A 27,939-nucleotide genomic window follows, 5' to 3' on the forward strand; every position below is an offset into this window, starting at 1 on the left:
TATGAAAATAACACAGAAACACACAAGATGCATAACTGAAGTCAAATGATAAACAATAATGGCTTGGGAGTAATAATAATAATAATACATTTAATTTAATAGCGCCTTTCAGGTCACTCAAGGACACTTTACAAAACAGACTGGGTTAAAATAAGTGTATGGCCTTATATGAACCGGGACGCACTTCGAAAATATATGATCGCGATTCAACCACTTATCAAGAATCAAGTAAGTTAAAAGCAGCTCTGTCCCCTCGACGTCAACACTCGTCTACACTGGAAGTTGACCGGACAGCTTACTTTCTTTGAAGCAGACCAGTTTCTCTCAGAAGCCCAGACGTTCACTCCTCACCCGGGTCCAATGACATTGTTAGGCCTATTTTAGGTGGCTGAAGCTACTCTAATTTGTTCCCAAGCCCCCCCAAATAATTTTACGTTTTATTTATTTATTTGCTCTTTATTTTCAGAATAATCTCATACTGATGAAAGGGTATACATAGTTTTAAGATTATAGCATCATAGAATACAGGATAAGTGGTAGACAATGGATGGATGGATGGAATTTTTTACAGACACTGTATCCTCATTTGCTGGAATAAATACATACAAATCACATTTATTTGGGTAAAGTTCATATTGATGTTGTCAGATTTCACTGTGAACTTTAAAGCCAGTCTTGGTTTATTCTACTGTATACTTTATGACAGAAACACACTGTGATTGAACCAATCTACAGGACAGTAACTGGTGTAATTAAAGTACATTCATAGACCTGCAGCTTATCTAATGGAGAGAGGAATTAGATACGCTATCACTTTAAGACACATTTACATAATCAGGTTCTAAGCATGACAGTAACTCTTGTTCAACACAAGAGAATGGAAGAAGACCATGTCTGTTGCTTTTAACTGGTTACTAGCTGGACTTCTTCACTGGTTGTAGTGGCCTAGCCAATTTGTGATGCCGTCTGCTACCAAGGTGGGATCAAGCTAGAGAGCTTCACTCTTCGTTGACTCTGGATGCCGTTAAGGATGCAAGCGGTCAGCTGGGACTCCGGAGGATGTATGTGATCGTTGCTACTTGGAATAGACTTACATGGCTCACCAGTACCCCTACTCTCCCTTGTTTCAAAGTTATTCACACAGAAACCCTGTCAGCTACTACTGTTTTTAAAAACTCTGCTTTTTATCTGCATGGCTGCTGTAATCTCTGTGCTCAGGAGCTTGCACCATTTTTGACTCCACTTGTCAAAAAAATACAACTCCATCGCTCCATTTGGCATTAAACACACCAAACACAAAAAAAGCTGTGCATGTTAAAAAAAACACCCATACTAAGTCAAATTGATGACATAAAAACTACAACAATAATCGAATCAATAGATACTTTGTCAATATTTTGACTCAGTCAAGTAAGGAAGTCAGAATGTAGCTTTTATCCATTTCTTTCTTGAATATACTTTGTCATTTATACAAATCTTAAGCACAGACATTAGTTAAAACACTTCTTTAATATTTTATAATGATAACCATTTACAGCATTCCAAAACGGACATACTTTACTTTGTCGGAAGCTAATGAAACGTTTGACCTCTTTGAATGTTGTGATTTCACACCATTGGTCTGAACCATCTGTTGTCTTATATAGACTGACACTTATCAACACGGATGATTTATACTGAAACGGTGCAGACATTGGTTACAGCGGATGTCATGTCCCGGGTTGGCTCTCAGCACTCTAATTCATCCCAAAGGTGTTCTATCCGGTTGAGGTCAGGACTCTGAAAAGGCCAGTCAAGTTCATCCACATCAAACTCTCTCCTCCATGTCTTTATGGACCTTGCTTTGTGCACTGGTGTACAGTCATGTTGGAACAGGAAGGGGCCATCCCCAAACTGTCCCACAAAGTTTTCCCGACTGGACTTGTTGCACAGGTGGCATCCTATCACAGTACCACGCTGGAATTCACTGAGCTCCTGAGAGCGACCCATTCTTTCACACGTTTGTAGAAACAGTCTGCATGCCTAGGTGCTTACTTTTATACACCTGTGGCCATGGAAGTGATTGGAACACCTGATTTATATTATTTGGATGGTGAGTGAATACTTTTGGCAAGATAGTGTGTGTTTTTCCGTTTATGGTCTTTCAACTCTCTCTCCTCCATATATGCTGTCATCTGTTTCATTTCAAGGCCTCAGAACCATCCAGACCAGTGAAGCCATTTAGACCAGGTCTGACAGACCTTATTGAGTGATTGATCACATTATCAGGCCACTTCCCAATAATATGTTTGATTCACGGTAACGGGGGTCAACACATTAATATAAAAACTGATTACTGAGTCCATTCTACTTCATTAAAGACCTGACAAACAAAGAAAGTAGCGGAGGGATCCAGGAACGTCAGCTGCAAACGTGGATAGGACTTTTCAGTGTTCAAAGGACCAGTGTGCACGATTAAGTGCCATCTAGTGGTGTATCAGCAGATACTTCTCCACTAACCCCTCCCTTTACAAGCATGTCAGTAAACAACAGTGGCCTTCAGGTAAACACAACAAAATGAAAGGCTCTAGAGCCAGTGTTTGTCCCTTCTGGGCTCCTGGAGAAACATGGTGGATAAACTCCGTGCAGATATGAAGGATTCCATCTAAACTAATGAAACCCCCACGATTCTTAGATTTAGCAGATTATAAACTAATGAAAACATAGTTAATAGTATATGTATGAATAATACAAGCACTAAGATTTACAAGCATGTAGGTTTCCAATATGCAAATGAGCACCTTTTGGATAAACTGCTCACTACTTTCATTGCAATAAGCTGTCAACACTGTTATTGCACATGATAGTCGTAATGATGATGGTAAAGGACTGACACTGCTACATGCTGATAATAACTGGGGACAGCAGGGAAAACAGCAGCATTCTCCTTCTTCCTGCTTTGGGTTACCTTTGTGATGAAAACTCATGAGATACAGACGGGTATATCATAGGGAACCTGTTGAAATGATAATGGTGTCATTGTTCTAGGGCCATCACATTGTGATGATGAGTTCAAAAGCGTGTCTACTGCCACTTTAAGGCACAGAAGCATTGACATAGTAGTAGGCGTGTTCGCACCGACGTAGCTGACACATGTGGGTCTGTTCTCACTGAGGCCTGTAGCCACCCAGCTGAAGCATGTAGCTGGACACTGGTGCTGCAGGTACTGTCAGCTCCGAGTCCTCCTCCAGGGGACAGAAGTCCATAGGCTCCAGCACCTCCTGCTGCTCCGTCTCCAGATGCTCACTACTGTCCTCCTTCCCTGCAGTAAGTGTGAGACGCTGGGACCGCCTGCTGCCCTCCTGCAGCATCATGTCTGGGTTCTCCTCAGAGTCCAGCAGGGGCTGTGTGGACTCAGACCGCAAGAACACAGCCTGCTGGGGTTGGGGGTTGGGGGTCTGACCCTTGTAACCGCTGGAGGCCACCACCGAGGAGTACTGAACGGTGCTGGCCGTGGTGTCAGCCATGTCTCCGCCCTCGTCACTGTCAGACACACTCTGGCGAGGCGAGGACATGCAGGAGGAGCCGCCGATGCCGCTGCTGTGCTCCTCAGACAGATACTTGTCCTTCTTCAGAGGCAGGCTGGCCTTGTCCTCCTCAAACACACACTTTCCTTCACACTCTTCCACATCAAGAACACTAATGCCGGACAGACATTTCTCTTTCGGTGCCTCTGCCTGTGGACGAGGACATTCTCATTATGATCAGAAGCCAACAGGTATCAGATTCTGAGGCCTGTGGTTTCACTAGTGAGGCTGTACGTGCAAACACTGAGACTTGCATTCATATAACAAGCCTCAACTTCATTCCTCATATATCTGTAGATGAAGCAATCAATCATAAACATCAGCTCTCTCAACATTTAAGCCCTGAATCATATACCTAAAATCTTTGTATAGGGAGACCCTTCTACCAAGTCCCAAATAGAAGCCCTCCAAACTGACCTGTGAGCATCACTACATAACAGTTGTTAGGATCTGTCCTAGGGATGCACAATATTATCGGTAAGGTATCGGTATCGGCCGATATTGACGTAAAAAAGGTATTATCGGATATCGGCTAACACGCCGATATATTAAACCGATAAATAAAGACTGCTGCTTCCTTGATTAAATCAGGAATATTGTTCCTGACGCATAATTAATCCGTGTCAGATTCCGCCAACGGCTCTCAAGTCTCACGCAGAGAAATTACCAGGATAATTGTTTTTTTAATACATATTCGTTGTGAAAATTTACAAAACCAAAAGAACGAGTCCTCCAGCAATAAGGGTATTCCGTGGCCGTCTCATTTCTTGAGAAAGAAATAATTTTCAATAATGAGACGATCACTACATCGTCCTCACTGCTATTTTTATTTTCAACGATCCTGATCGGGTCCAGGTGGACTTCAGGACCAGGTTGCAGCACTACCGGCACCCCACATCTCCGCGATCCACCGGACCTGAACAGGCTGCAGTCCGTCCCCGATCCCAAACTCCTCGGCGATCGCTCGCCACAATCTGTCCCTCATCTCCGCATCTTTATAGTTTTCAGACTGTCATACGGCGCTTTGGTTTGAGTGGCGGTTTTTGACGGACGAAGACCCCGCCGCCGCCGCCTCTCGTCGGCTGGCCAGCCACTGCAGCTTATCGCCGGCCAGCCGCCACGGCCACCGCCAACTGTCGCCGCCAACCGCCGCCTATCACCGGCCGCCGCGGCCACCACCGCCGCCGGCCACCGCCAACTGTCGCCGGCCCCTGCCGCCTGTCGCCGGCCGACCGCCGATCGCCCAAAGTCTCATATAAATAATTAATATATATCGCGTTTTTTTTTTTAAGTTAATAAAGGAAAACATCACACTTTGGCCGTTTGTGTCGTCTTGTTCTGCTCTGCAATACATATATTAAATATTAACATTTATTATTGTACGATTATTCATATTTCCTCCGCTTTTTCCTGCTCTCTCTCCTCTTGTCCGCGATTTGTCTTTCAGCGCAATGCATAATGGTAAAATTTGCTCGGCTAGTGACCATCGGCTGTACACTACTTTTCACGATGCATTGTGGGAAACTTTGAGTGCACTATATAGGGAATAGTAATGCTCACTACACATTCGGACACCCCTACAAAATGGCGAACTCCCTATATAGTGCACTATATAGGGAGTAGGGAGTGATTTCGGACACAGCCTTTGTGTGCGCACGCTGAGTCGACGGACGCTTCATGAAGAAGCGGGCAAGAAACGGGTTTGCTCCACTGATCTGTGAGCGTGAGCGTGCGGGGATGTTATTCATAGAAATGCACTGTTAAAATATTTCAGTTAAAAGGGTGTGTTAAATAGATTATTAGTTAATTATTTGGTAGAATATCAGTAAAACTGTGACGCTGTGTGCTGTAGGCCTGTTAAAACATGTAGTTTAAAAAATTGTTCTAGTGTAGCTACTTCATGCCGATTATCGATGAGAGAAGACACCGGCACGTTCACAGAATCTGGTGCACGCGCACTGACGAGCACTCGATGGGAAGGAGCGGAGGAGCTCGGTGGTAGAGGGGGGGCGCGTGAGTGTTGTTAACATTCAAAATGTGACTCGATCTGCCAGACTTGCCGACTGCACTTTAATTGTCCATATATATACAGTATATATATATATATATAGGTTATCGGCCAAATGAGTTTTAAAATATTGGCATATGGGATATCGGCAAAAAATCCAATATCGTGCATACCTAATCTGTCCCAAAGCGTCATATAAAATGCTCCGTCAGCCGAAAGATACATCATAACCTGGACCTGAGTGGAACATTATGAAACAAAGAGTCTCAAGAGTCCAGTACTGCTGCCGGGGTTAGTGAATAAGAGCTCAGTGGTCAGTAATCAGCTGCAGTTACATAACAGTCTAGAGCTGGAGCAACACCTTCAACAGGTCACACTGTTTTAGTATGTGGATAAATAGTCACCTTCACAGGATAATCAGGAGACCAGTTTCCAATGGTACTCTCTCCAGGGTTTGGGATCTGGGGCCAGAAGTTCTCCTTGATGCTGTTCAAAGAGAAGAAACACTGAGATTCACATATCAGCGAAGACACTAATAATACCACAACAGTACTAATACTAGTTGTGGGCATCGTCACCTCACGATTCCATTATTAAACAGTTCACAATGCATCTATTTTGGATTTAGATATGACGAGAATTTTTCCTTCAAATCTTTCACACCAATTCACCAAAATATAATACAGTTGATGTGCTACATTACTTACAATCTGGAAAGATTGCATCAAAAATATTTTTAAAATAAAATAATGAATTAATAATTGATTTAAGACTTTCCTGCATCAATGCAGAATCGTTGAAAGCATTGCGATGCATCATAGAATTATTTCATAGATTATTTCTCCCACAGACGGGTACGGAAACCTGGTTAAAACGGGCTATGGATAAATGATGAAAAATGTATTATCGAATTATCGGTTCTGCTATCGGTCCTGGAGAAATTAAGTAAATACGTTTCCTAATTATTATTGCGACATGAACGTTATCTTGTCGTCTCCGTTTGTGGTGAAGACATGCGTCTCTGATGCAGTTTAACTTCCCGATCCAGAGAGATGTGTGCAGAAGCTCCGTCACGTGGCCACAAATGCAACCTGATGGAAACATTTAGTGAAAGTCCATCATATGAGAGAGCTACTCTGTTCTCCTCACAAACACTGGAACAAGCTGCCTCTGTGCTCAAGCCTCCGCAACACCGAGCGAGATGCTACTTCTGCCTGCCATTTTCTTTTGCAATAAATCATTGTTTTTGAATTGTATTTATTTTATATTTCTACATTGCATTCCATAATATCGTTATGCCCTATATTTGTTCAAAACAATATTGTTGCAGTTTGCAACTCAAGAATGTTAATTTATATTCAGTACTTACAAAATAAAGCAATATTTATTCTGTTAACTTTTTACCGATAAAAATACCAGATCATTAAGCAATAGCAGTTAGAGAAGTACCGTTAAAATCTTAATGATACCCTTCTCTCGCCTCGTTTCTCCTGTTATCGTTACCTTCATCGCCGGCTCGGAGCCGGAACGATTCTGACACCCATCTGTACCTTTCACACTAACCACATAGCAGAAAAAAAGCAGTGCTAATCAGGCAGAGGGAAGGCAGGCTAAAAGGGGCTGTGGATATTGAGTTCTGAGTGAACACACACGTCTTCAGACAAAGAGGGACACAGTGGACTGGTCTCTGCTCAGAGACATCCAACTTACACATCTCTTTTTTGGACACAGAGCACCACCGTCATGATGAACACAAACAGGAAGCCCAGGGTCACTCCAACCACAATCATCTCCATCTCTCCTGGTGCTGAAGGAGACACAGAGGACATTTAGAGACACTACACTATACCAACAACTCTACAAGCCAGAGTAGTAGATTTGAATGAGCTGTTGTTTAGTCATAATGAAACTAATCATCAAGGCTCCCTCGTTACATGAGCATGAAACAAAGTATTCTCTGCTGAACTAAACATGACAGATGGTGTATACATACTAAAAATGTTACAGCTGTTTTTCCTCATAATCTAAATGTCTTTGAAATTAAACTTTGTGTGTTTTTATTATTGTTTCACGGTCTCATATCGCATCATGCTGAGGAAGGTTCCACTCACCATACTGGAGAGTGATGAAAGTGTTACTGCTGCTGTTGGTTGAGCCCCGGATGGTTGAAGCTCTGATCCAGGTGCTATACTGGGTGTGTCTTGACAGTGACTTCAGAGTGTATGAGGTGGTGTTCGCTGGCACGGTTACTCCTGTAAAGAGCCAAACACAAATCAGCAACAAAGATGGGGGGCTGGAGAACCATCAAGAAACTATTGATTGGAGTGGTACATACCATGTACTTCAGATCCACTTTTGTAGAATATGGTGTAGTTAGTGATGAAGCCTCGCCGGCTGGGTTCGGGTATGTCGTCCCAGACCAGCTCTGCCTCGTTACATCCAGGTTTACCATTCAGTTTGAGAGTAGGGACTCCCGACGGAGCTGCAACCAACACAGCAACATCACAGATTATAGACAATAACACAAAGGACATCAACAGCAAATAGCTTTATACTGGTCATCTGTGGCAACATTTCTGAAGGAACTTAATAAAAAAGAAGAGTGAAAAACTTAACAATTTAATTGTAAATAAAGTCTATCGTGAATCATTTTAATCATGGCCCATTATTCATCTTTTTTTCATGTGACCAATGTTTCAAACAGGTTTTTAACAGTTGAAGCCAATAAAGAGCTGCACAAACTAAACAACCGATCTCGACTTTTGTTAAAGTTACTATCAGGAACTTTCATGTTTGTGTTGATTTTGTTGCCCCCCTGTGGAAAAAAGCAGTACATCCAATAAACACCACCACTTCAAGTCGTAAAGATCCAGAACCCTGCGGCCCTGGGGTTCTGTCTGCTGCAGCCGCAGGTCCAAACGGAGCACTGATTTCTGGTTGAAGCAGGTGCTGTGATGCAACACTGATCCCTTCACTTTAGGTATAATGTGGTATGGAAAAGTCAAGTCACAATTAAAACAATTATAATTCTCATTGAACACATGTTTTACATTTAGATACATGAATTGTGGGACGTGTGTTGTAGTTCACCTTATTTGAGTTGTTTTCATTTTGGGATTTTAAATCTTCACGCTTACCAGCTTCTAAACATGTTCTCATCTCTGTCTCCTATCTTTGACATTGGGGTGTTTCTCAAGAAACTGATCATGTCCCATGCATCAGAAATGTATTTGATCAGAAAATGTTTATGTTTCCATGCATCAGAAAAGTGTTGAGTTTGTTGCAGCTTTTACTGTTGACAGTCCTTTAAAGTACAATCATTCACTACTGACCTCCTTGCTCCAGAAAGGCTGCTATAGTGGTTGGCCTCCCAGTCCCTCCAGAGTAGACAGGATACAGAGACACGTTGTAGCACACAAACTTCTTAAGGTGGCCTGGATTTTGACATCAAGATTTAAATTCAATTTTAGGTCACGGTAAATTCAAACCTATATAATAAGAGTAAAGCAGAGAACCTGTAAAGTTTGACGCAACCTGCAGGCTTGAATAGTGGTTGTTAAAGCCACTGTCAGTTTGGATAAAAAACACACTTTTCTAATCAGTCTGCACTAAAATAGCATTACCATTTTGGAGATGAATTTGGAATGACAGATAACACAACATAAGCAGGTTTTTGTTCATTGATTTCCATACTGTTTAAAGATTTGTGCTACTGTTCACTAGTTGATTTCCTCTCATTTTCCAATACAGAAATCTCAAAAACATTAAGCCAGCATCCGATAATCAAAGCAGAACATAAAGTATCCAAAATGAGGACCATTTATCCATCATTTGCAGGGTACACATTCTAAGCTGCAGTTAACCTGAGTACCACTGGGGTGCGCCCCAGCATCACTGCAGTGAAAGACAGCCATACAGGATATCAGCCAGCATTACAACAGACCTGGGTTTCTCTGAAAGGTGTTTGATGTGTTTATCTAAAGCCATCTCCCAACCAGTGCAGCCAGTTTCATAAAAGTAATCAAGAGCTTTTCTACACAGGAAGGGGCGAGACTCTACACACCTTAATTACCTTAGTTACCTTTAAAGGCATGCTGAACACTGATACTGTAGTCTAGAGGAAGGATGATACCTTAAATGGCATGTTGAACCCCGATACGGTAGTCTAGAGGAAGGAGGTTACCATTAATGGCATGTTGTACCCCGATACTGTAGTCTAGAAGAAGGACGATACCATTAATGGCATGTTGTACCCTGATCCTGTAGTCTAGAGGAAGGATGATACCTTAAATGGCATGTTGTACCCCGATACTGTTGTCTAGAAAGAGGAGGTTACCATTAATGGCATGTTGTACCCCGATACTGTAGTCTAGAAGGAGGACGATACCATTAATGGCATGTTGTACCCTGATACTGTAGTCTAGAGGAAGGATGATACCTTAAATGGCATGTTGTACCCCGATACCGTTGTCTAGAAAGAGGAGGTTACCATTAATGGCATGTTGAACCCCGATACGGTAGTCTAGAGGAAGGAGGTTACCATTAATGGCATGTTGTACCCTGATACTGTAGTCTAGAAGAAGGACGATACCATTAATGGCATGTTGTACCCTGGTACTGTAGTCTAGAGCAAGGATGATACCTTAAATGGCATGTTGAATCCCGATACGGTAGTCTAGAGGAAGGAGGTTACCATTAATGGCATGTTGTACCCCGATACTGTAGTCTAGAAGAAGGACGATACCATTAATGGCATGTTGTACCCTGATACTGTAGTCTAGAGGAAGGATGATACCTTAAATGGCATGTTGTACCCCGATACTGTTGTCTAGAAAGAGGAGGTTACCATTAATGGCATGTTGAACCCTGATACTGTAGTCTAGAGGAAGGATGATACCTTAAATGGCATGTTGTACCCCGATACTGTAGTCTAGAAGAAGGACGATACCATTAATGGAATGTTGTACCCTGGTACTGTAGTTTAGAGGAAGGATGATACCTTAAATGGCATGTTGAACCCCGATACGGTAGTCTAGAGGAAGGAGGTTACCATTAATGGCATGTTGTACCCCGATACTGTAGTCTAGAAGAAGGACGATACCATAAATGGCATGTTGTACCCTGATACTGTAGTCTAGAGGAAGGATGATACCTTAAATGGCATGTTGTACCCCGATACTGTTGTATAGAAAGAGGAGGTTACCATTAATGGCATGTTGAACCCTGATACTGTAGTCTAGAGGAAGGATGATACCTTAAATGGCATGTTGTACCCCGATACTGTAGTCTAGAGGAAGTACGATACCTGTAGTGACATGTTGTACCCTGATACTATAGTCTAGAGGAAGGAGGTTACCATTAATGGCATGTTGAACCCTGATACTGTAGTCTAGAGGAAGTACGATACCTGTAGTGCCATGTTGTACCCTGATACTATAGTCTAGAGGAAGGAGGTTACCATTAATGGCATGTTGAACCCTGATACTGTAGTCTAGAGGAAGGAGGTTACCATTAATGGCATGTTGAACCCTGATACTGTAGTCTAGAGGAAGGATGATACCTTAAATGGCATGTTGTACCCCGATACTGTTGTCTAGAAGGAGGAGGTTACCATTAATGGCATGTTGAACCCTGATACTGTAGTCTAGAGGAAGGATGATACCTTAAATGGCATGTTGTACCCCGATACTGTAGTCTAGAGCAGGCATCCCCAAATGGCGGACGGGTCCGGACCGATTGATGGTTCTGTCTGGACCCATGACCAATCTCGATGAATTCACGAGAATAGATCATTTTCATAGAGCATTATCTTTTTTTCGACACTCGCGGCTTAATACGACAATGACTTCACTGAACTGAGCCAATCAAATGGTTTGTTTGCCCTCCGCGCACCAGAGCGAGCAAGAGGAAAGAGAAAGACAGCGATGGCAACATCGCTGTCTTTCTCCAAGCTTGCTCCAAGAGAAGGAAGTTTGATGTGGAAAACCGTTGTTTTCAAGATGAATGGATGGAGAAATATATGTTCATTCGTCCGGCAGGCAGTTCCAAACCCGTGTGCCTCATATGCTCCGAAAACGTGGCATTAATCAAAAGCGGCGATGTGAAGCGCCACTACGACACAAAGCACCAATATTTTGAGCAAAGTTATCCACTAAAGTCCGAGCTGAGGGCACGCAAAATAACCGAACTGCAAGGCCAGTATGCGGATCTACCCAACTGATCACGCATTCATTTACAGCCCAGCAACGTGCAAACGAATGTTCGCTTAAGGTATCGTGGATTTTGGGGCAACATAAAAAAACATTTAGCGATGGGACAATTGTGAAGGAGTGCTTGAACGCCGTTGCTGAGACATTATTTGAGGGGAAACAAAGAGACGAGTTGTGTTCGGTTTTTAAACGCCTTAAGTTCATTCGCTTGGGACTACTTTTATTTATGGTAAAATATTGTTGATTACTATACAAGTGTTGAAAATTGACACTAAATATTGTTGAAACCATATGAAAACGTGGGGTAGGCTATAAGACATAAGTTGGACTTGTGAGTTTCGGACCTTCACTTGGAGGAAATTTTAGTAACTGGACCTCAGTGACTTTTAATTGAATACCCCTGGTCTAGAGGAAGGATGATACCTTAAATGGCATGTTGAACCCTTTTTTCAAATCTGTCTGAGAGGCTCAACTGATTTTCAGAATGTTGACCATAGCTTTAAATGGCATGCTGAAACCAGATACTCTTGTTTACCTTTAATGGCAGTGCGTCTGAAGTTTCTGTTTTCCCTCTGCCAGTCTGTCTGATTATCATTGACCCACTCCACCACATACTCCAATACAGCTGTGGTTTTGTTTTTGGGGGGTTTCCACTGCACCCACAGCTGGCCCTCATGGGGCCACACCTTCAGCTCTTCAACTGGAGCCAGCTCTGGAACAAGCACACATACCAAGATATATATATAATTACTGTAATAAACATGCCTATAGAGGTTCATATGGATATGGACACCTACCATGTGCGACGTACAGTGATGACTCAGGAGAATTCCCCACAGAATTGACAGCCACGACGGAGACTTTAACAGAGTTCTTGTTCGACAGGTGAATCTGTTTGAGGAAGGTGATTGAGCTGCTGTCTGACCTGTTGATACTCTCCCACTCTGAACTGACATTCTTCCCTTCATCCTTTCGGGCTTGAATCTTTATGTTGAATCTAATGATCCTCCCATTGGCAAGTACAGGATCCTGGTAGGATAAAAGTTACACACTGTATGTTACTTTCCTGCACCACCCCAGAAAGACCTCCTGCTGTCGAAGAACCACGTGGGTAAAGCCGAACATTGATTTGCTTAGAATTCATTTAATTAAGTCCTTTTAATTTGGAGTATATGGTCATATCACAACAAAATCTATGTGTAGATAGCAACAGAGGATGGCTGTCTCTGTAGAACAGAGATCCTCAAAAGGGGGTCCGGGACCCCTAGGGGGTACACAGAGTTACTGCAGGGGGGTCCCTGAAATAATTTGATCCCAAACTTTTTTTCTTCCAAAAATTTAAATATGTCCAAAAATACACATTAACATGAATACAACCTTTAATAAGCAAATATACATTTTTCTGTTTGTTTAATATTATGTTGAAAAATTGTAATTCCGAAAAAAATTATTGGCCCGTATTTTATATGATATGTAATAGGGGGTCCACCAGGGGCCCGTTTCAGAAATCAGGTTTAGTGAAAACCTTGAGTTAGTTAACCCTGAGATGAGGGAAACTCTGGTTTTTCGGTATCACAAAGCCAGTTCAGCATAAATCTGAGTCAGTTACCATGGTAACATACTCCGTGAACCTAACCTGCTCGCTGGCAGGTTTTCTTCAACAAACCCTGAAAGTGATTCTAACAGCTTTACGTCAGGAGAGAATTTTGATTACCTTTCCTACAGATCACATATCTAAACAATATTCTCCGACATTTTCGACATTTCATATTGCGGACATAATCCAGATTCTTTGCAGAGCTCTCTAGATTTTTTTGCGAACGGGAGTTTTCTGAAAAAGGACATTTCTTTGTTGAAATAGACGCTTATATTTACTGTTTAATATGTGAAACATGATTAAAATCATATGCCTTAGTCTACGTATTTGCACAATATTCTTATGCTTAATTTTTAACTGAAGCCAGTTTCTTTTTGTGCCTGAGGGGATTACACCTATATGAAAATTATTATTTGTTCATTGCGCTACTTTGTGAGAAACGGGAGTCAGACCAATGTCGCCTGCATCGTAGGCAGTGTTGCTAACCGTTACAACACAGTGTCACTCTACAAAGCTGAACATAAAGACTTTAGACACCTTTATAACACCTTTAGACCAATTGACTGTTTCATTCAGTTATACACATTAAGTCGGGCCGTAAATGTCTGCCATGCCAATTATCTCTACTTTGATGCAGTTACGTTGCTCCACTTTCTAAGGATCAGCTTGTTTTCTCCATAAACACTCGAAATATCTAATAACGCTCTCCCGGTTGCCATGGTGAATCGTAGTATCGGAGCTCCATTGATGATGGCTTTGTAGAGTCGGCAGGCACACGAGTAACTCAGAGTTTAGATACTCAGAGTTGATTGAATTAATTCAAAACCGCTGTTCTGGAACCGAAAACTCAGAGTTTGACAGCTCAGAGTTGGTCAACATAGAGTTCAAGTTTTGACTCAGAGTTTGTTAAACTTGCTTCCTGAAACGGGCCCCACATCACTATAAGCTAGCTTGGCCAAAAAAACATTGAAGACCTCTGCTCTAGACAGTTCATCACACCTAAGTGATCGGATGAATGCTCTACCATTTTTTTTTTTAAACAAGCAGTTTGATCCAAAAAATCAATCTAGCCAAGAAGTATAGGTTTTCTAACATGTTATTGTTATATGATTTCCAATGCAACATTAATATTTGTGTCCTTAGGTTAAACTGAGGTGTTGTGGGTATTTACCTTAGAAATAAACTGCACACGTCGTTCATTTATGCTGTCACCCTCAGCAATGATCCTCCATACATCTGGTTTACTTGTCGGTACTAGACAAAAGAGAAACAAGGGAAACTGAAGGAAAAACATCACACCATCTCAATATTATTGTTGTTGTCCTGGGGAGTAATCAATGAGGCTGCACAAACCCTAACCCTAAGTAACCCTTCATCAGCCTGCACACTGTGGCACAAGGTGGTGCTTTCTTCATTAGACACTGATGTCTGTGCTTTGAGGACTGAATGGCTCAAAGGAAGCTTAAAGGACTCAGATTAGTCATTTTTCAATTTAACTGTCAAAGCTCATTTTTTTGCTAATTTTGAAAAAATGTGAATAAGGCACATTTCTATCAACTTGTTAAGAGTGAATAAGGTCACTAATCTGTCAATAACCTGCCAGTAAACAGTAGAAGAAGAGGTTTTAACCAGGAACAACACAAGTCGGCTTTGTCGTCTAACCATCTATGGGAGAAAATGGAGAGAGGTCTTCAGGAATTTGTTTCAACAAATAAATAAGCTGAAAAATTAAACTAAATAAACCTTTCATGTCAGCTGACGTGGGTCATGTTTCACTTTGTCTGACGTAGACAAACATTCACGTTATGGGAATATCGGAGAAAATGTTGAGTTTCCACGATCCATTTAGTGCATTAACTTTTTTCAACAAAAAGGCAAAAACCACCTCAATGTAAAATCTGTTTTTTTGAAGGTTAATAAGGTTTTCTGCTTCCAGTCAGCTTTTCTAATGTGATACTTAAAAATATGTGAATGGAAAACCAATATTATATCCATCAGGTGTAACAGAAATTAAACAATCCATTAATGTTAATGTGTTCTTTTAACACCACGTTGTATTTGGTGGTCACACTCACGGTCCTCGTGTGTTCTCCTGGTAGCATTGCCGCTCCAGTTGCTCCAGTAACCGTGACCACTTTTAGCGTTTTTGCAGCACACCTGAGTGATGTATTCTGTGTCTGGTGAAAGGTTCTGGAGTCTGAAGGATTGAATGTCCATGGCAGTGTCAAGAAGAGGTACCTAGAAGACATTTCACACAGCTCTTTTATTGACTTTCTCAACTAATGATTAGAAAAGAGGGACGACAGACAAATATGTGTGTTTAATCGTAATAATACATGTCCCATCTATAGTTAGACATAACAACTCACCATAACAGCTCTATAAATACATTAATTAAAAATACATCATCATTGGGGTTTCACAAACGTCTCTGTTTGTCTTGAACACTCCTACTTCTGCTGTCAATCATCACCATGTTTATACGTATGGGTGTGGTTTGGAAAATTGGTGGTATAATATAGACGTTAAGATTTTAATATATAAGTTGTTGGTGTTAAGTACAATGCCAATAATACAGCATAAACATTATACAAGAGAAATATTTATGCGAATCAAAGTGATTCCAGAATCAAATCGTTTTTTAATACAATTGTTGTTGAACTGATTGTGTCCATTCATAAATAAAATGCTAGTTTCCAATAATATTACATTTCGTACACTTTTAGAGCTGCTCTGGAGACTATACATTAGGGATGCACCGAAATGAAAATTCTTGGCCGAAACCGAAAACCGAAACACCGAAAAAATTTAATATTCCAATTATTAGTACCATTGCATTTATGGCTATGACTGTGTACTAACCTCAGTGAAATCAAGGCTTTGCAATTCAAAGAACAAATCAATTACAAAAGACTGAAAATATTTATTTAGCATTGACATTACAACAATGCACAGTATATAATAAAAATAAAATGTTTAATGTCTCATCGAACATATCAGAGAGCATGCCCCTCATCTGAAGTTTTTTCTGCGCTCTTCTTCCCCTTCTCCTGCGCTGTGCGCTTCTACGTCTCCAAGCGGGGTCTCTGCATCCATCGCGCCTGGATCATTTCTCGTGTGCGCTGCTTTAATCCCACATCCAAGTAATGGTCTTTATAACGCAGATCAAGCACAGTCCAGAGGAAGTGCAGAAGATCCGAATAGATGTCAGCGAAATGTCCATACCGCAGAAATGTTGGCGCTGATCCAGACAAGCGGGCACTGGTCGCGGTTTTTGTTTGCGTCATCACAACTTTTTGTTTCGGCCGTGTTGTTTTGGTGATAAAAGTATATCCGTATGTCGAAGTATGGCAAAAATTTCCGGTGGCCTAATATTCGGTGCATCCCTAGTTTACATATATATTATTATTTTTTTAACTTCGTTTTTATTTAAGTTTAATTCAAATTCATGTTCAGAGTCATATTCATCATATCTGCTGTTTCATACACAAGATAACAGTCAAGGTACAACAAAAGCGACGGAGACTATACTGAGAAAGAAAAATATAAAATAAAATAGAATAAAGCAAGGTGAAATAAAAAACAGAGTTATATCAGTATACCCATAGAAGGGCTCCACCTTTTAGTGAAGATGTGTTTTTGAAGTCTCAGGGAATATGTTATTTGTTCCATTTGATATCAGGGCTCCAGACTAACTTTTTGCATTGGTTGCACTGGTGCGCCTAACTTTTTTTTTTAGGTGCACCAGCACAAAATTTAGGTGCACCCACATTTTTCATTGCGTTGCCTTTAACGCCAAAAAGTCACCTTTTTATTGCTCTCCTTTTACATAATGACACCCCCTTATGGCCTAGGTTATCTGCAGCACCATCAGCACCCAGAGCAACCCTTTTCTCCAGCCAATCTGCACACTAATGCCCAAGCGCAGTAAATGCTTGCTTTGTGGCAGCATAAATTCCTCAAGAATAAAAAGATCATACAGGTCACTAGCCTATAGATTGCAAATGGAAAACTGTTTATGTGATCTTAGCCTAGCCTACTTATATTTTTACTTAGGCTATTCATTTTTAATAATAATATTAGGAATAGGCTACTATACAATTTCCTATTCATGATCTCTCATGCTGTAATGTGGGCCTTCAAACACTGTGCGTGTCCATGCTCCACCTCGACATGTCCAATTAACATGTTGACCGGACTCCCTTTCCGCAAAATGCAGCAGTAGACAATAACGCACTCCTTCGTAGAGACGTCTGTGTCGCCGTCAATCATGAATGACGTGTATGTGGCGTTTCCAACCTCCGCAGCTGTCTTGTTCTTTAGTGTGTCGGCATTTTTTTTCATCAGAATAATTTCTGACTTAAATTTGGTGAACGGCAACTCCTCCTTTGCAATATTATATGAGACATTGAATTTTATAATCATTTCAGATTCCTCAGCGGACGTGATCGATACAGCCCAACGCTGAAATGCAGCTGGATGAGGGGCCACTTTATTAACACACTTATCATGGCATGTAGTATGCTTTTTGGACATATTGCGCTTTTTCAACGTCTCGATGCGAATGTTGTTGACTCTTCCAAAAACGCACTATTACCGGCCAAATTCTGAACGCACTCCCGACAATAAATGCAGTGCATTGAGTCCCTTTCTTTATCGTACATCAGCCAGGGAAATTGCTTCAACCAGTCCTGTCTGAAGGCATATTTTTGGGCTTTTTAATTAGAGTCTCGGGGCGAGGCTTTCTGACTCTCTTCACTTTCAAAGAAAATCGAAGCGCTCAGGAGTACCTGCTCAGCTCGCTCGCATTTTTCGAACTGACATAATTTACAGCAGTGAAAAGGACCACAGCCAATCAGAGGCAAGCACCCGCCCGAGCTCTGTCTCTTATTGGTTTAGACCACAATGCCATCAGGAGAACACAAAGAGATGCTGCGCTTATGATTTTTTTTTCCACCAGTGCGACCTACAATTTTTTTCAGTCGCACATATGCGACCAAAAAGGTCGCACTCTGGAGCCCTGGATATATTTCCTTTATTTTTTCCGTCCACATATTGTGTGTTGAAGGGTCAGGCTTCAACCACCTTACTGTAATGCATTTAATTGCTGTTACTAGTAGTATCTGTAAGAGATATTTTTTGGCTCTTCCTTCAATACCTCTTGGTAATAGACCTAGTAGGGCCACCATTGGGTCCATTGTAATACTTCCACCAAATATTTTATTAAGTGTTACGAACACGTCCTTCCAGAATGCTTTCAGTTTTGGGCATAGCCAGAGTATATGGGTCTGATTACCAATGTGCGGGCCACAGTTTCTCCAGCATTTATTTGAGTGTGTAGTGCTAAATTTAGCTGTAATTTCAGGTGTCCGAAAGAACCTCATGACTACCTTCCATTTAAATTCTCTCCAAACATTTGAATTAGTTACCAGATTTACTTCAGTACAAATTTCCTCCCACATATCAAGTGATATGTTGGAATTCATTTCAATTTCCCATCTCTCCTTAACCCGTACAGTATCATTCAAGTTCATGCTCAGGAATATTTGGTAACAATAGCTTATTAATTTCTTATCCCAATTTTTTGTTTGTAATTTAATCAGTAACTCTTCAATTAGCATTGGTTTAGCAACTTTGTCCCAGTCTTTGTGTTTCAATAAGAAATCCCTTAACTGTAAGAATCTGTAGAAATCTGTGCTAGGTAGCTTAAATTCCTCTGACAGCTGTGCAAATGATTTAAAATTGCCAGCCTTATGGAGTTGATGTATATTGGTGAGTCCATACTCCGACCATTTCCTGAAGCCTGTATCCAATTTAGAGGGCATAAAGTCATTCATATATCCAATGTTTGTAAGTGCTGAGATTGTTTTAGTCAGCCCAAATGTAGACTTTATTGTCTTCCATATTTTTAATGTAATTTTGGTCCAATAACCCATATTTATTTTACTTGGATGTACATCTAAGAATGGCAAGGCCTGTAAAGGTCTTTCACATAAACTCTTTTCAATATTGAGCCAGCGTGTATATGATAGGTCCTGAATCCATATTATTAGCGGTTTTAGTTGCGCAGCCCAGAAGTAGTATCTCAGATTAGGTAGTTTGAGCCCTCCCTTTGCTTTAGATAACTGTAACACTTTTAGTCTGATTCTTGGTCGCTTTCTCTGCCAGATGAATATTGAAATTAGTTTGTCCAGTTTGTCAAAGGTAGTTTTGGGGATGTCAACGGGTAACATCTGAAACAGATAGTAATTTAGGTCCTTACTAATGCTATGAATTGAAGTTATGTAATTGGAATCGTATAATTTTTCTAATGAAGGTGGTATACGATTGCCTAAATATTTGATACCATCTACTGGCCATTTAAACCCACTCTGCAGTTTAGTTGTATCTGAGATGTTGCCACCTATATCCATGGCCATTGTTTTGTCTACATTTAGTTTGTAGCCCGAGAAGTATCCATAAGTGAAAATGATGTCCTTTAGATATGGTATTGTTGTTGCAGGTTTTGTAAGATACAGCAATACGTCGTCAGCATACATTGAGATTTTATGCTGCTCTCCGTTTATCGTAATCCCGCTTATATTATCATTATCCCTAATCAGCTGTGCTAGTGGTTCAATACTGATATCAAACAACAAAGGAGATAGTGAACAACCTTGTCTACACCCACGTTCCAGAGTGAAGCGGTCTGAGAGAAATCCGTTCACCTTAACTGCGGATTGTGGATCCGAATATAAGGTTTGTATCCATTTGATGAAGTTTGGGCCAAATTGGAATCGTCTCAGAGTTTGGATAAGGTATTGCCAGGATACTCGATCAAATGCTTTCATGGCGTCTAAGGATAATATCATTGACTCCTCTTCTTTTACTTTTGGGTGTGTCATTAAATTTAACAACCTTCTGATGTTGTCCCCATAGAATCTTCCCTTTATAAACCCTGTCTGATCGGGATGGATAACTTCTGTAGTAATTTTATTGACACGTCTTGCCAGAATAGCTGTTAAGATTCGTAGATCTGTATTCAATAATGAGATCGGTCTGTACGATTGGCATTTAGTGGGATCTTTGCCATCTTTATGAATCACCACTTAAGTAGCCTCTCTCCAAGAGGGGGCCATGGTTCCAGATTTGAATGCATGATGGTAAGCGTGTAGTAATAGAGGTGATATAATCTCTATAAAAGCTTTATAAAATTTGTTTATATACCCGTCTGGGCCGGGGCTTTTATTATTTTGTGTGGAGATTATCCAACGTATTTCCAGGTCCTTGATTGGCTCATCTAGTTCTCTTGCCATAGATTCAGGTAGCTCTTTTAATTTGATGTCCTTTGAATTGTGCCAATTCCTCATCATTTGTGCAAGTGTCTGTATTTTTGTAGGGTTAGGGTTGATATTTCATCCGGCTTTGTGAGAGTTGAATTATTCTCCTTTAATTTCTGTACTATGTTCGATGATTGTTGTTTTTTAAGTCTTAATGCTAGTAACCTGCTTGCCCTATTACCATTTTCATAGTATTTTTGGTTAGTGAACCTTAAATTGCCCTCTATTTTTTCATTAATTAAGCTGTTTAGGTCCCTGCGTGCTTCTTTCAGATTATTCAATAAGTTTGAGGTTGAGTTTCTTTTGTGTTGCTGTTCAAGCTGCCTTATTTTCATATATATTATTATTAATAGCCATATGAAGTCCAGGGGCCCGTTTCAGAAAGCAGGTTTAGTGAAAACCTTGAGTTAGTTAACCCTGAGATGAGGGAAACTCTGGTTTTTCGGTATCACAAAGCCAGTTCAGCATAAATCTGAGTCAGTTACCATGGTAACATACTCCGTGAACCTAACCTGCTCGCTGGCAGGTTTGCTTCAACAAACCGTGAGTTTCTTCCTACATGTCTCCGCCTTTTTCCGGAATCTGAACCAACTCTGAAAAAATGTGCCGTCCTTTCCTCGTCAACCTAATCGATATGGAAATAAAAGTGATTCTAGCAGCTTTGCGTCGGGAGACAATTTTAATTACCTTTCCTTCCAATCACATTAGATATTATCTAAACAATATTCTCCGACATTTTCAACATTCCATATCGCGGACATAATCCGCAACCAGATTCTTTGCAGAGCTATTTAGTTTTTTTGCGAACGGGAGATTTATGAAATGTTTAAGGACATTTCTGTGTTGAAATAGCGGCTTATATTTACTGTTTAATATGTGAAATATGATTAAAATCATATGCCTTAGTCAACGTATTTGCGCAATATTCTTATGCTTAATTTTCAACTGAAGCCACTTTCTTTTTGTGCCTGGGGGGATTACAAATGATAACTTGTTCATTGCGCTACTTTGTGAACTACAGGAGTTGAACCCCTGTCGCCTGCACCATAGGCAGCGTTGCTAACCGTTACACCACAGAGTCCCGCTGTGGAGCTGAAAATAAAGACTTATCACCTTTAGATCAATCAACTGTTTCATTCAGTTATACACATTAAGTCAGGCTGTAAATGTCCCCCATGCCAATGCACCTCGTTTTCTACATAAACACTCAGTTATATCTAATAACGCTCTCCCTGTTGCCATGGTGAATCATAGTATCGGATCTCCATTGATGATGGCTTTGTAGAGTCGGCAGGCACGCGCGTAACTCAGTTACTGAGTTTACATACTCAGAATTGATTGAACTAATTCAAAACCGCCATTCTGAAACCGAAAACTCAGAGTTGCCCATCTCAGAGTTGGTCAACTCAGAGTTCAGGGTTAGGTTCAGAGTTTGTTGAACCTGTTTCTGAAACGGGCCCAAGGTTTTTCAGTGTCACAACATGGCAACTGTAATATCATTTGACTGGGAATGGTAGAATGAGAGAAGCATACTTACATAAGTCCAACTGTCAGATCCCTTTGAGCAGAATCTTATTTGATACGTTAATTTAACATATTCTTTAGGGATAGGATGAGTCCAGCTGATCAGAAGGGAGGTGGGGAAACTCTTCTCTGAAATGACTCTGACATCTGATGGAGGGTTTGTTTTCACTACAACAACAAACAGAACAAGCTGTCATCATTATCATCAGCACCGTGACCACGGTGAGTACATGTTAGACCAGACGTTCCTCATATGTTACTACAACATTTAACTTACCAAACCACCCAGCATCTTCTTTCAGATGCTCAGACTGGATCCTTCCCAGTCTATTGTGGGCCTCCACCCAGATCTCCAGTATCATGTGATTGGGAAAACTGTCCACAAACACCACCTTGGCACGGTTTTCACGTGTTGACACATGATAGGTCTGAGAACTGTGGACAATTTAAAAAAAAATGTAGTGGAAGTGAACAAAACAACAAATACAGATTAAATTATTTGTCACCATATATTATTTTATTTGTTGATAAGCCCATGTCATAATTTATGATAGCATATCCTTTTCTGCAGCTGAAGGTGAGGTTATCTCATTGAACAGAAATGGAATGTGACCTTCACATAGTCAGTCCACACATAACTGCCCAGGTCTCTGGATCAGAAAGGTCTGTTGGTCCCGAAATGATACACTTCATCACTGCTGCACAGAGTGACGATATGGCTGCAGGATACTGGAATAAAACTGACTGCAATATTTGTGTAGACAGTATATTGCAATGTGAAAAAATACAGGAGTACTAGGGAAGTGGTGAGGTCAAGGCCAGGGCTGCTGTTAGACTCAGAGTCAGATCTGTGAGCAACCTTCACCCTTTCCAACATCACCTAATATAGCCGGTTTTATGGGGGAATGATCAGACTGGGGAGAAGCTCCTCCCACACAGAGTAAAAATATATAGAGTTCCCTCCTGGTGTTCGTGAGACATCACATTCACGAGAAAGAATGGATGGACAGAGACATAAAAACAAAGGACTGTACTCACGATATGACTGCAACGTTCAGTGTGTATGATGTGGGGATATCCGGTGCCTGACGTCCTACTGTGTCCCACTCACAGCTGAGGTTGGTAGAGATGTACTTTTTTTCCTGAAGCACCACACAGGACAAATTCTCAGGTTTCTCTGGACGATCTGGATAGACAAGCACACACATACAAACATGAAACAACCACAAGAGACGCAGTTATGTGTAGATGTGGGAGAAATAATCGATTCTAGGATGCATCGCAATCTGGTCTGTTGAACGGTTCTGCATCGATGCAGGAATGTCTATAATCCTTTTTTTTTATTATTATGCTCCCTTTCTTCCTTCCCATAACTGCTTGTATTAATGGTAAAAAAAAGAACCATATATTTAAATCCAAAATGGAGATGCATCGTGATGCATCGAGAATCCTTGAATAATCAAATCGTGACCCTAAGAATCGTAATCGAATCGTGAGGTGACTGACGATTCCCAACACTAGTGGAAAACATTTTTATTATGGTTTGTGCTTTCATTTCTCAGATAGTTTTCCAGCTCAAACATTATTGTTTAATCACGAGAGTCAAAACAAAAGTGGAAATACTTGTGTCCACAAAACCGTAATGCCTACAAATTTAAAACAGGTCTGCCAGCTCTACATTTTTGTTGTAGGATGTTGGCAGCAGACACTTTGGCCATAACGTAAATATGTACAGTTGCAAAAACCCTCAGTAGTAAAATGTGACCACAAGTACTAAAAAGAATGATCAATGTAAGTATGAAAATAGAGGTGGTTAGAAAACAAAACAAAAAACACTTACAGCCTTTGGTCAGGGTGATCCCAGTCATAAATCGGCCTCCGTTTAGGATTAAATAGTGTGACACTTTCTTGCATTTGCAAAATAACCACTGAGCTTCTTCCCCAGTGACAGGGATAGTGACACTGAGAGCTGATCCGTTGACCTTGGTGTACTGTTCCTTGGGGACCGTGGTTTTAGATAAAACCCAGTAGAGGTCATCTGCGGTCACTTCAGTTGTGTTGATGATCACGCATGTAGCCGTGAAGTTACTCCCAATCTCTAACACTGGAGACTGTGGGGCGATCACCAGAAGGTTGTCGTATTCTGAAGCTGAAATGTGGCATAAAGTAACACTGGTTAACTAACAGTATCAACAATGGTTAATGTGCCATGCATGCAAAATACCAAATTCTGTGAGCCATCAGTTCAGCCACTGTTGCAAATGTTCTACATGTATGTGTTTTTGAGAGAATCTTCTATTCTTCTAACTTGATTTGTGAGGCAAACACAACACCCAGCTTTTCCTTTTGTCCACCTCATGCCACGGAGAAACACAGTAAAATAATACTTCAACACATGCCTCTCACAGTATTAACAATCCTATGAGGACTCGGAGTGCATACCTAAACTCCTCACTAGTCAGTTAGAACTGAAGACGCCTCTTGGATGAGAAGCTAAACATCTTCAAAAACCTTGAAGTTCTGCTCACAGAGACAACTGCAGGGGGGGGGTTTCCCCGGCCCACCAGCACCTGTCCCGGTACCGGTTGTGTTTCTGGTGCTTTTTAACGATTCTGAACAACGACGCTCCGACAGTAAAGGCAGCGTTCCCAGCCGGGCTCTGGCCGTACTGCAGAATGTCAGCCCGTCCACGGCGAATTGGAGACCGGATCAAACAACCTTAAAACTACACCCGACCGGACCGCCCGGTTCTTAAAGCTACACCCGACCGTACCGCCCGGTTCTTAAAGCTACGCCTGACCGGTTATTAAAACTACGCCCTACCGGACTGCCCAGTTCTTAAAACTACACCCGCCCGGTTCTTAAAACTACGCCCGACCAGACCGCCAGGTTCTTAAAACTTCTCTCGACCGGACTGCCCGGTTCTTAAAACTACACCCAACCGGACCGCTCGGTTCTTAAAACTACGCCTGACCGGACCGCCCGGTTCAGACACCGGCTCAGACGGAGACGGTGAGACAGGACCGCTGTTACGGGGACAGCAACTTTCTGAACAAAAACAACAAAGACTGTTGTCTTCATTTTTCACGCTCAAGTCACTCAGTTAACCATTTACTGAACTTCTAACAAATGCAACTAATGCAGATACATCATAGTTACGTTGGAAAATCCATTCAGAAGAAGGAAATAAACTGGTCTAGACAGTGTTTTGTTTGCACATGTAGCCATTCAGCTAAGTCTCGAGGACGAGCTACATGTCTCGGCTAACATTAGTGTTTTTACAAAAGGACATAACACTGAAAGCTTCAGTTTACACCACTGAACCACTATTTGAAAGTTAGACAAACTGAGAAATTTCCCATTCATAGGTCTCACATCATGCATCAAGTTAACCGTTGGCTTACCTTGCATTGGCTATAAAGATGAGGGTGGTGTTCAGGGATATTGTGGGAAAAGATTTGAATTTTTGCCTCCTTTAGCAGTGACCTTTTTCAGACAGGATAGCCATCTTCTATCAACTGTCTCTCAGCACTTTTGTAAAAGCCAAAATATGCCCATACGTCTGACTTAGGTCTCTAATATATCTAGTGCACTGTCACCATCTTCAGTTATGTTTGCTCTGAGACAAAACCAAACACATGTTGGCTGCGTCCGGGAGGCTGTTGCTAGCTAGCTGTACCGTATTTACTGTAGTAATCTATGGTGGTAATCAACCACGACTTTATTTTTTACATTTGCAGCGGTCTAACTAACCACCGTGAATTTAACCGTGATGTATGGTGAAACCGGTAACTGTTTATTCCCTTTATACTGTGCAACACTAATCAATAGAGTTAGCTTGTTGAATCTACCGTTCTCACAGCGGCCTCTGTGGTCACAGAATTTGGTGCAACACTGGACAGAAACATCTGAATGGAATGCAGCCATTATCGATGTTTGTCCAGCCATGTTTGTGTTGTGTATGTGTGATTGGAACCATGGAAAACATCTACTGCTGCTACATGAAATGCAAACAGCAATAGAAAATTCAGAGGTTACGTTCAGTTTGGCGTTGACACACTGATATTGAAGTCAAGACTTTGAAATGGCGTCAGGGTTCAAATGTAAAAGGGCACTGACCTTCTGTAGCAGGTAGAGCAGAGGCGAGGCAGGCTACCACCATCAGCTGGAGCACTCTGGCAGACTCCATGATGACAACTAGCGAGGAACACAAACATCATACTATCAGACTGGCAGAGGTCTAACGCATTAATGCTACATCTTAGCGTGAGTAACTAGTCATGTAATACAACACCTTGATAAACTGACTGGTTGTTAATAAACAAGTAATCTGACACAAAAAAAACCTAACGTTTCTAATAAGGTAACTGCAGTGGTGCCACAGGCAGAGAGGAGATGAGTGGGCGAAGAAAAGGGGCAGGAAGGAGATGCTAAGCATACATTGACAAGTTCCCAGATGTGGAATGCACTACCGATAGAATTAAAACTAACCCAAGACATTAAGATGTTTTATACAAATGTTAAAGTCTGGCTTAAACAAAATCAGAGCTGTATGCATTTTTAAATGGGTCATGACTTGTTATGATTTTAGATGTATTGTGCATTTTAATCTGTTATGTAATTTTGATGTCTTTCTTATTACCTTCTTTCTTCTATTAAAAGCCTAACTAGGGACGGGAGTTGGAAACTAGCATCAGCTATAATCTCTGTATGCAGAACATCAGTCACATTAACTTGTTTGTAATGAGTGGAAATGTTACTATGTTAACCTGCATTGTCCCTATGAAATAAACTAAATTAAATTAATTTACTAACCGACATTTTTTACCTCTTTTTTTTGTGTGTAAAAGAATCGTGACTGGTTATAACCAGTCAGTCTGACACATAGATACACAGAGACCTGTGTATCTATGTGTCAGACTGGCGATGTGAACAGGATGGACCCTGCCTTCACCCAATGTCAGCTGGGATCTCCTGCCCCACTGCGACCCTTGATATACAACGAGATATTATATCCTGATTTACGTGGCCGGTGCAGAAGGAATACGGCATATTACACACCATAAAGCTACATATATGCAACAACAGTATTTGATATATTACACACATGTAGCTAATTATGCTCAGACCTCGATGCGACAATCCTGAAGTTAGCTCGCTAACCCCAGTTCCTGCTTCGTAGAACAGGCCTCGGTCCGACCACCTCAGCGTGACGTCTGTTCTCGAATCGTCTTTGCTAAGACGTTAACGCGTGACAAGAATGGAACTGGTGTTTGCTAATAGTGGCTTGACGATAACCTAAAAAAAAAAGCTTGTGGCTAACAACGTACACATTACATTACTCCATATTAGGTTAGCACTGAGAGCTCATATTGCCCATCACTGCTAACGCTATATTGTTTCCGTAGACAAAAGAAAGAGGTTATCACTCACCTAACTGGCGTCAATGTTGGTTCCTGTATTTTACACCAACACGATGTTTATTTATTTATTGCATAAACCCAGAATTTTAGCCGTCATTTGTGCCCGAACCAGTGGTTCCGGACTCGGACCTCCCACTTCCCGTTAAGGTAAACTTGTGTCGCAACATGTTGCGGTGCTGCGCGGCTTCACCCGATCTATCACCACACGGATGGCCCCGCGTTGTGTGTGTAGAGCCATTGCTCTACCGGTAGAACTTTACACATCTGCTTCTATGCTCAACGTAGACATCCTG

The 27,939-nt window shown here is 41.3% G+C and overlaps 1 protein-coding gene across 1 annotated transcript; it reads right to left on the reverse strand.

Annotated features, from left to right (window-relative positions):
• On the reverse strand, positions 1 to 27,811 carry il6st (interleukin 6 cytokine family signal transduce). Its single transcript, XM_084034433.1, has 16 exons — positions 27,657 to 27,811; positions 26,343 to 26,420; positions 24,064 to 24,372; positions 23,262 to 23,409; positions 22,501 to 22,658; positions 22,237 to 22,391; positions 15,456 to 15,618; positions 14,552 to 14,634; positions 12,581 to 12,812; positions 12,319 to 12,495; positions 8,907 to 9,008; positions 7,910 to 8,056; positions 7,686 to 7,826; positions 7,285 to 7,381; positions 5,979 to 6,060; positions 1 to 3,716 (listed from the first exon to the last, which is right to left on the reverse strand). The coding sequence occupies exons 2-16, from the start codon at positions 26,410 to 26,412 to the stop codon at positions 3,147 to 3,149; spliced, it is 2,634 nt and encodes an 877-aa protein (XP_083890559.1). The 5' UTR covers positions 26,413 to 26,420; positions 27,657 to 27,811; the 3' UTR covers positions 1 to 3,146.
• Positions 27,812 to 27,939: the final 128 nt, after the last annotated feature.

The sequence above is a fragment of the Eutrigla gurnardus genome (genome assembly GCF_963514095.1).
Source record: "Eutrigla gurnardus genome assembly, chromosome: 19".
Taxonomy (NCBI): Eukaryota; Metazoa; Chordata; class Actinopteri; order Perciformes; family Triglidae; genus Eutrigla; species Eutrigla gurnardus.

Excerpts from the sequence above, each read along its gene's own strand:
- il6st (XM_084034433.1), bottom strand. The coding sequence starts at position 26,412 with ATGGAGTCTGCCAGAGTGCTCCAGCTGATGGTGGTAGCCTGCCTCGCC. Across the intron at positions 12,496-12,580 it reads ATCACTGTACGTCGCACATG|AGCTGGCTCCAGTTGAAGAG; the intron begins GTAGGTGTCCAT and ends TGCTTGTTCCAG. Across the intron at positions 6,061-7,284 it reads TGTGTCCAAAAAAGAGATGT|CATCAAGGAGAACTTCTGGC; the intron begins GTAAGTTGGATG and ends CTCTTTGAACAG.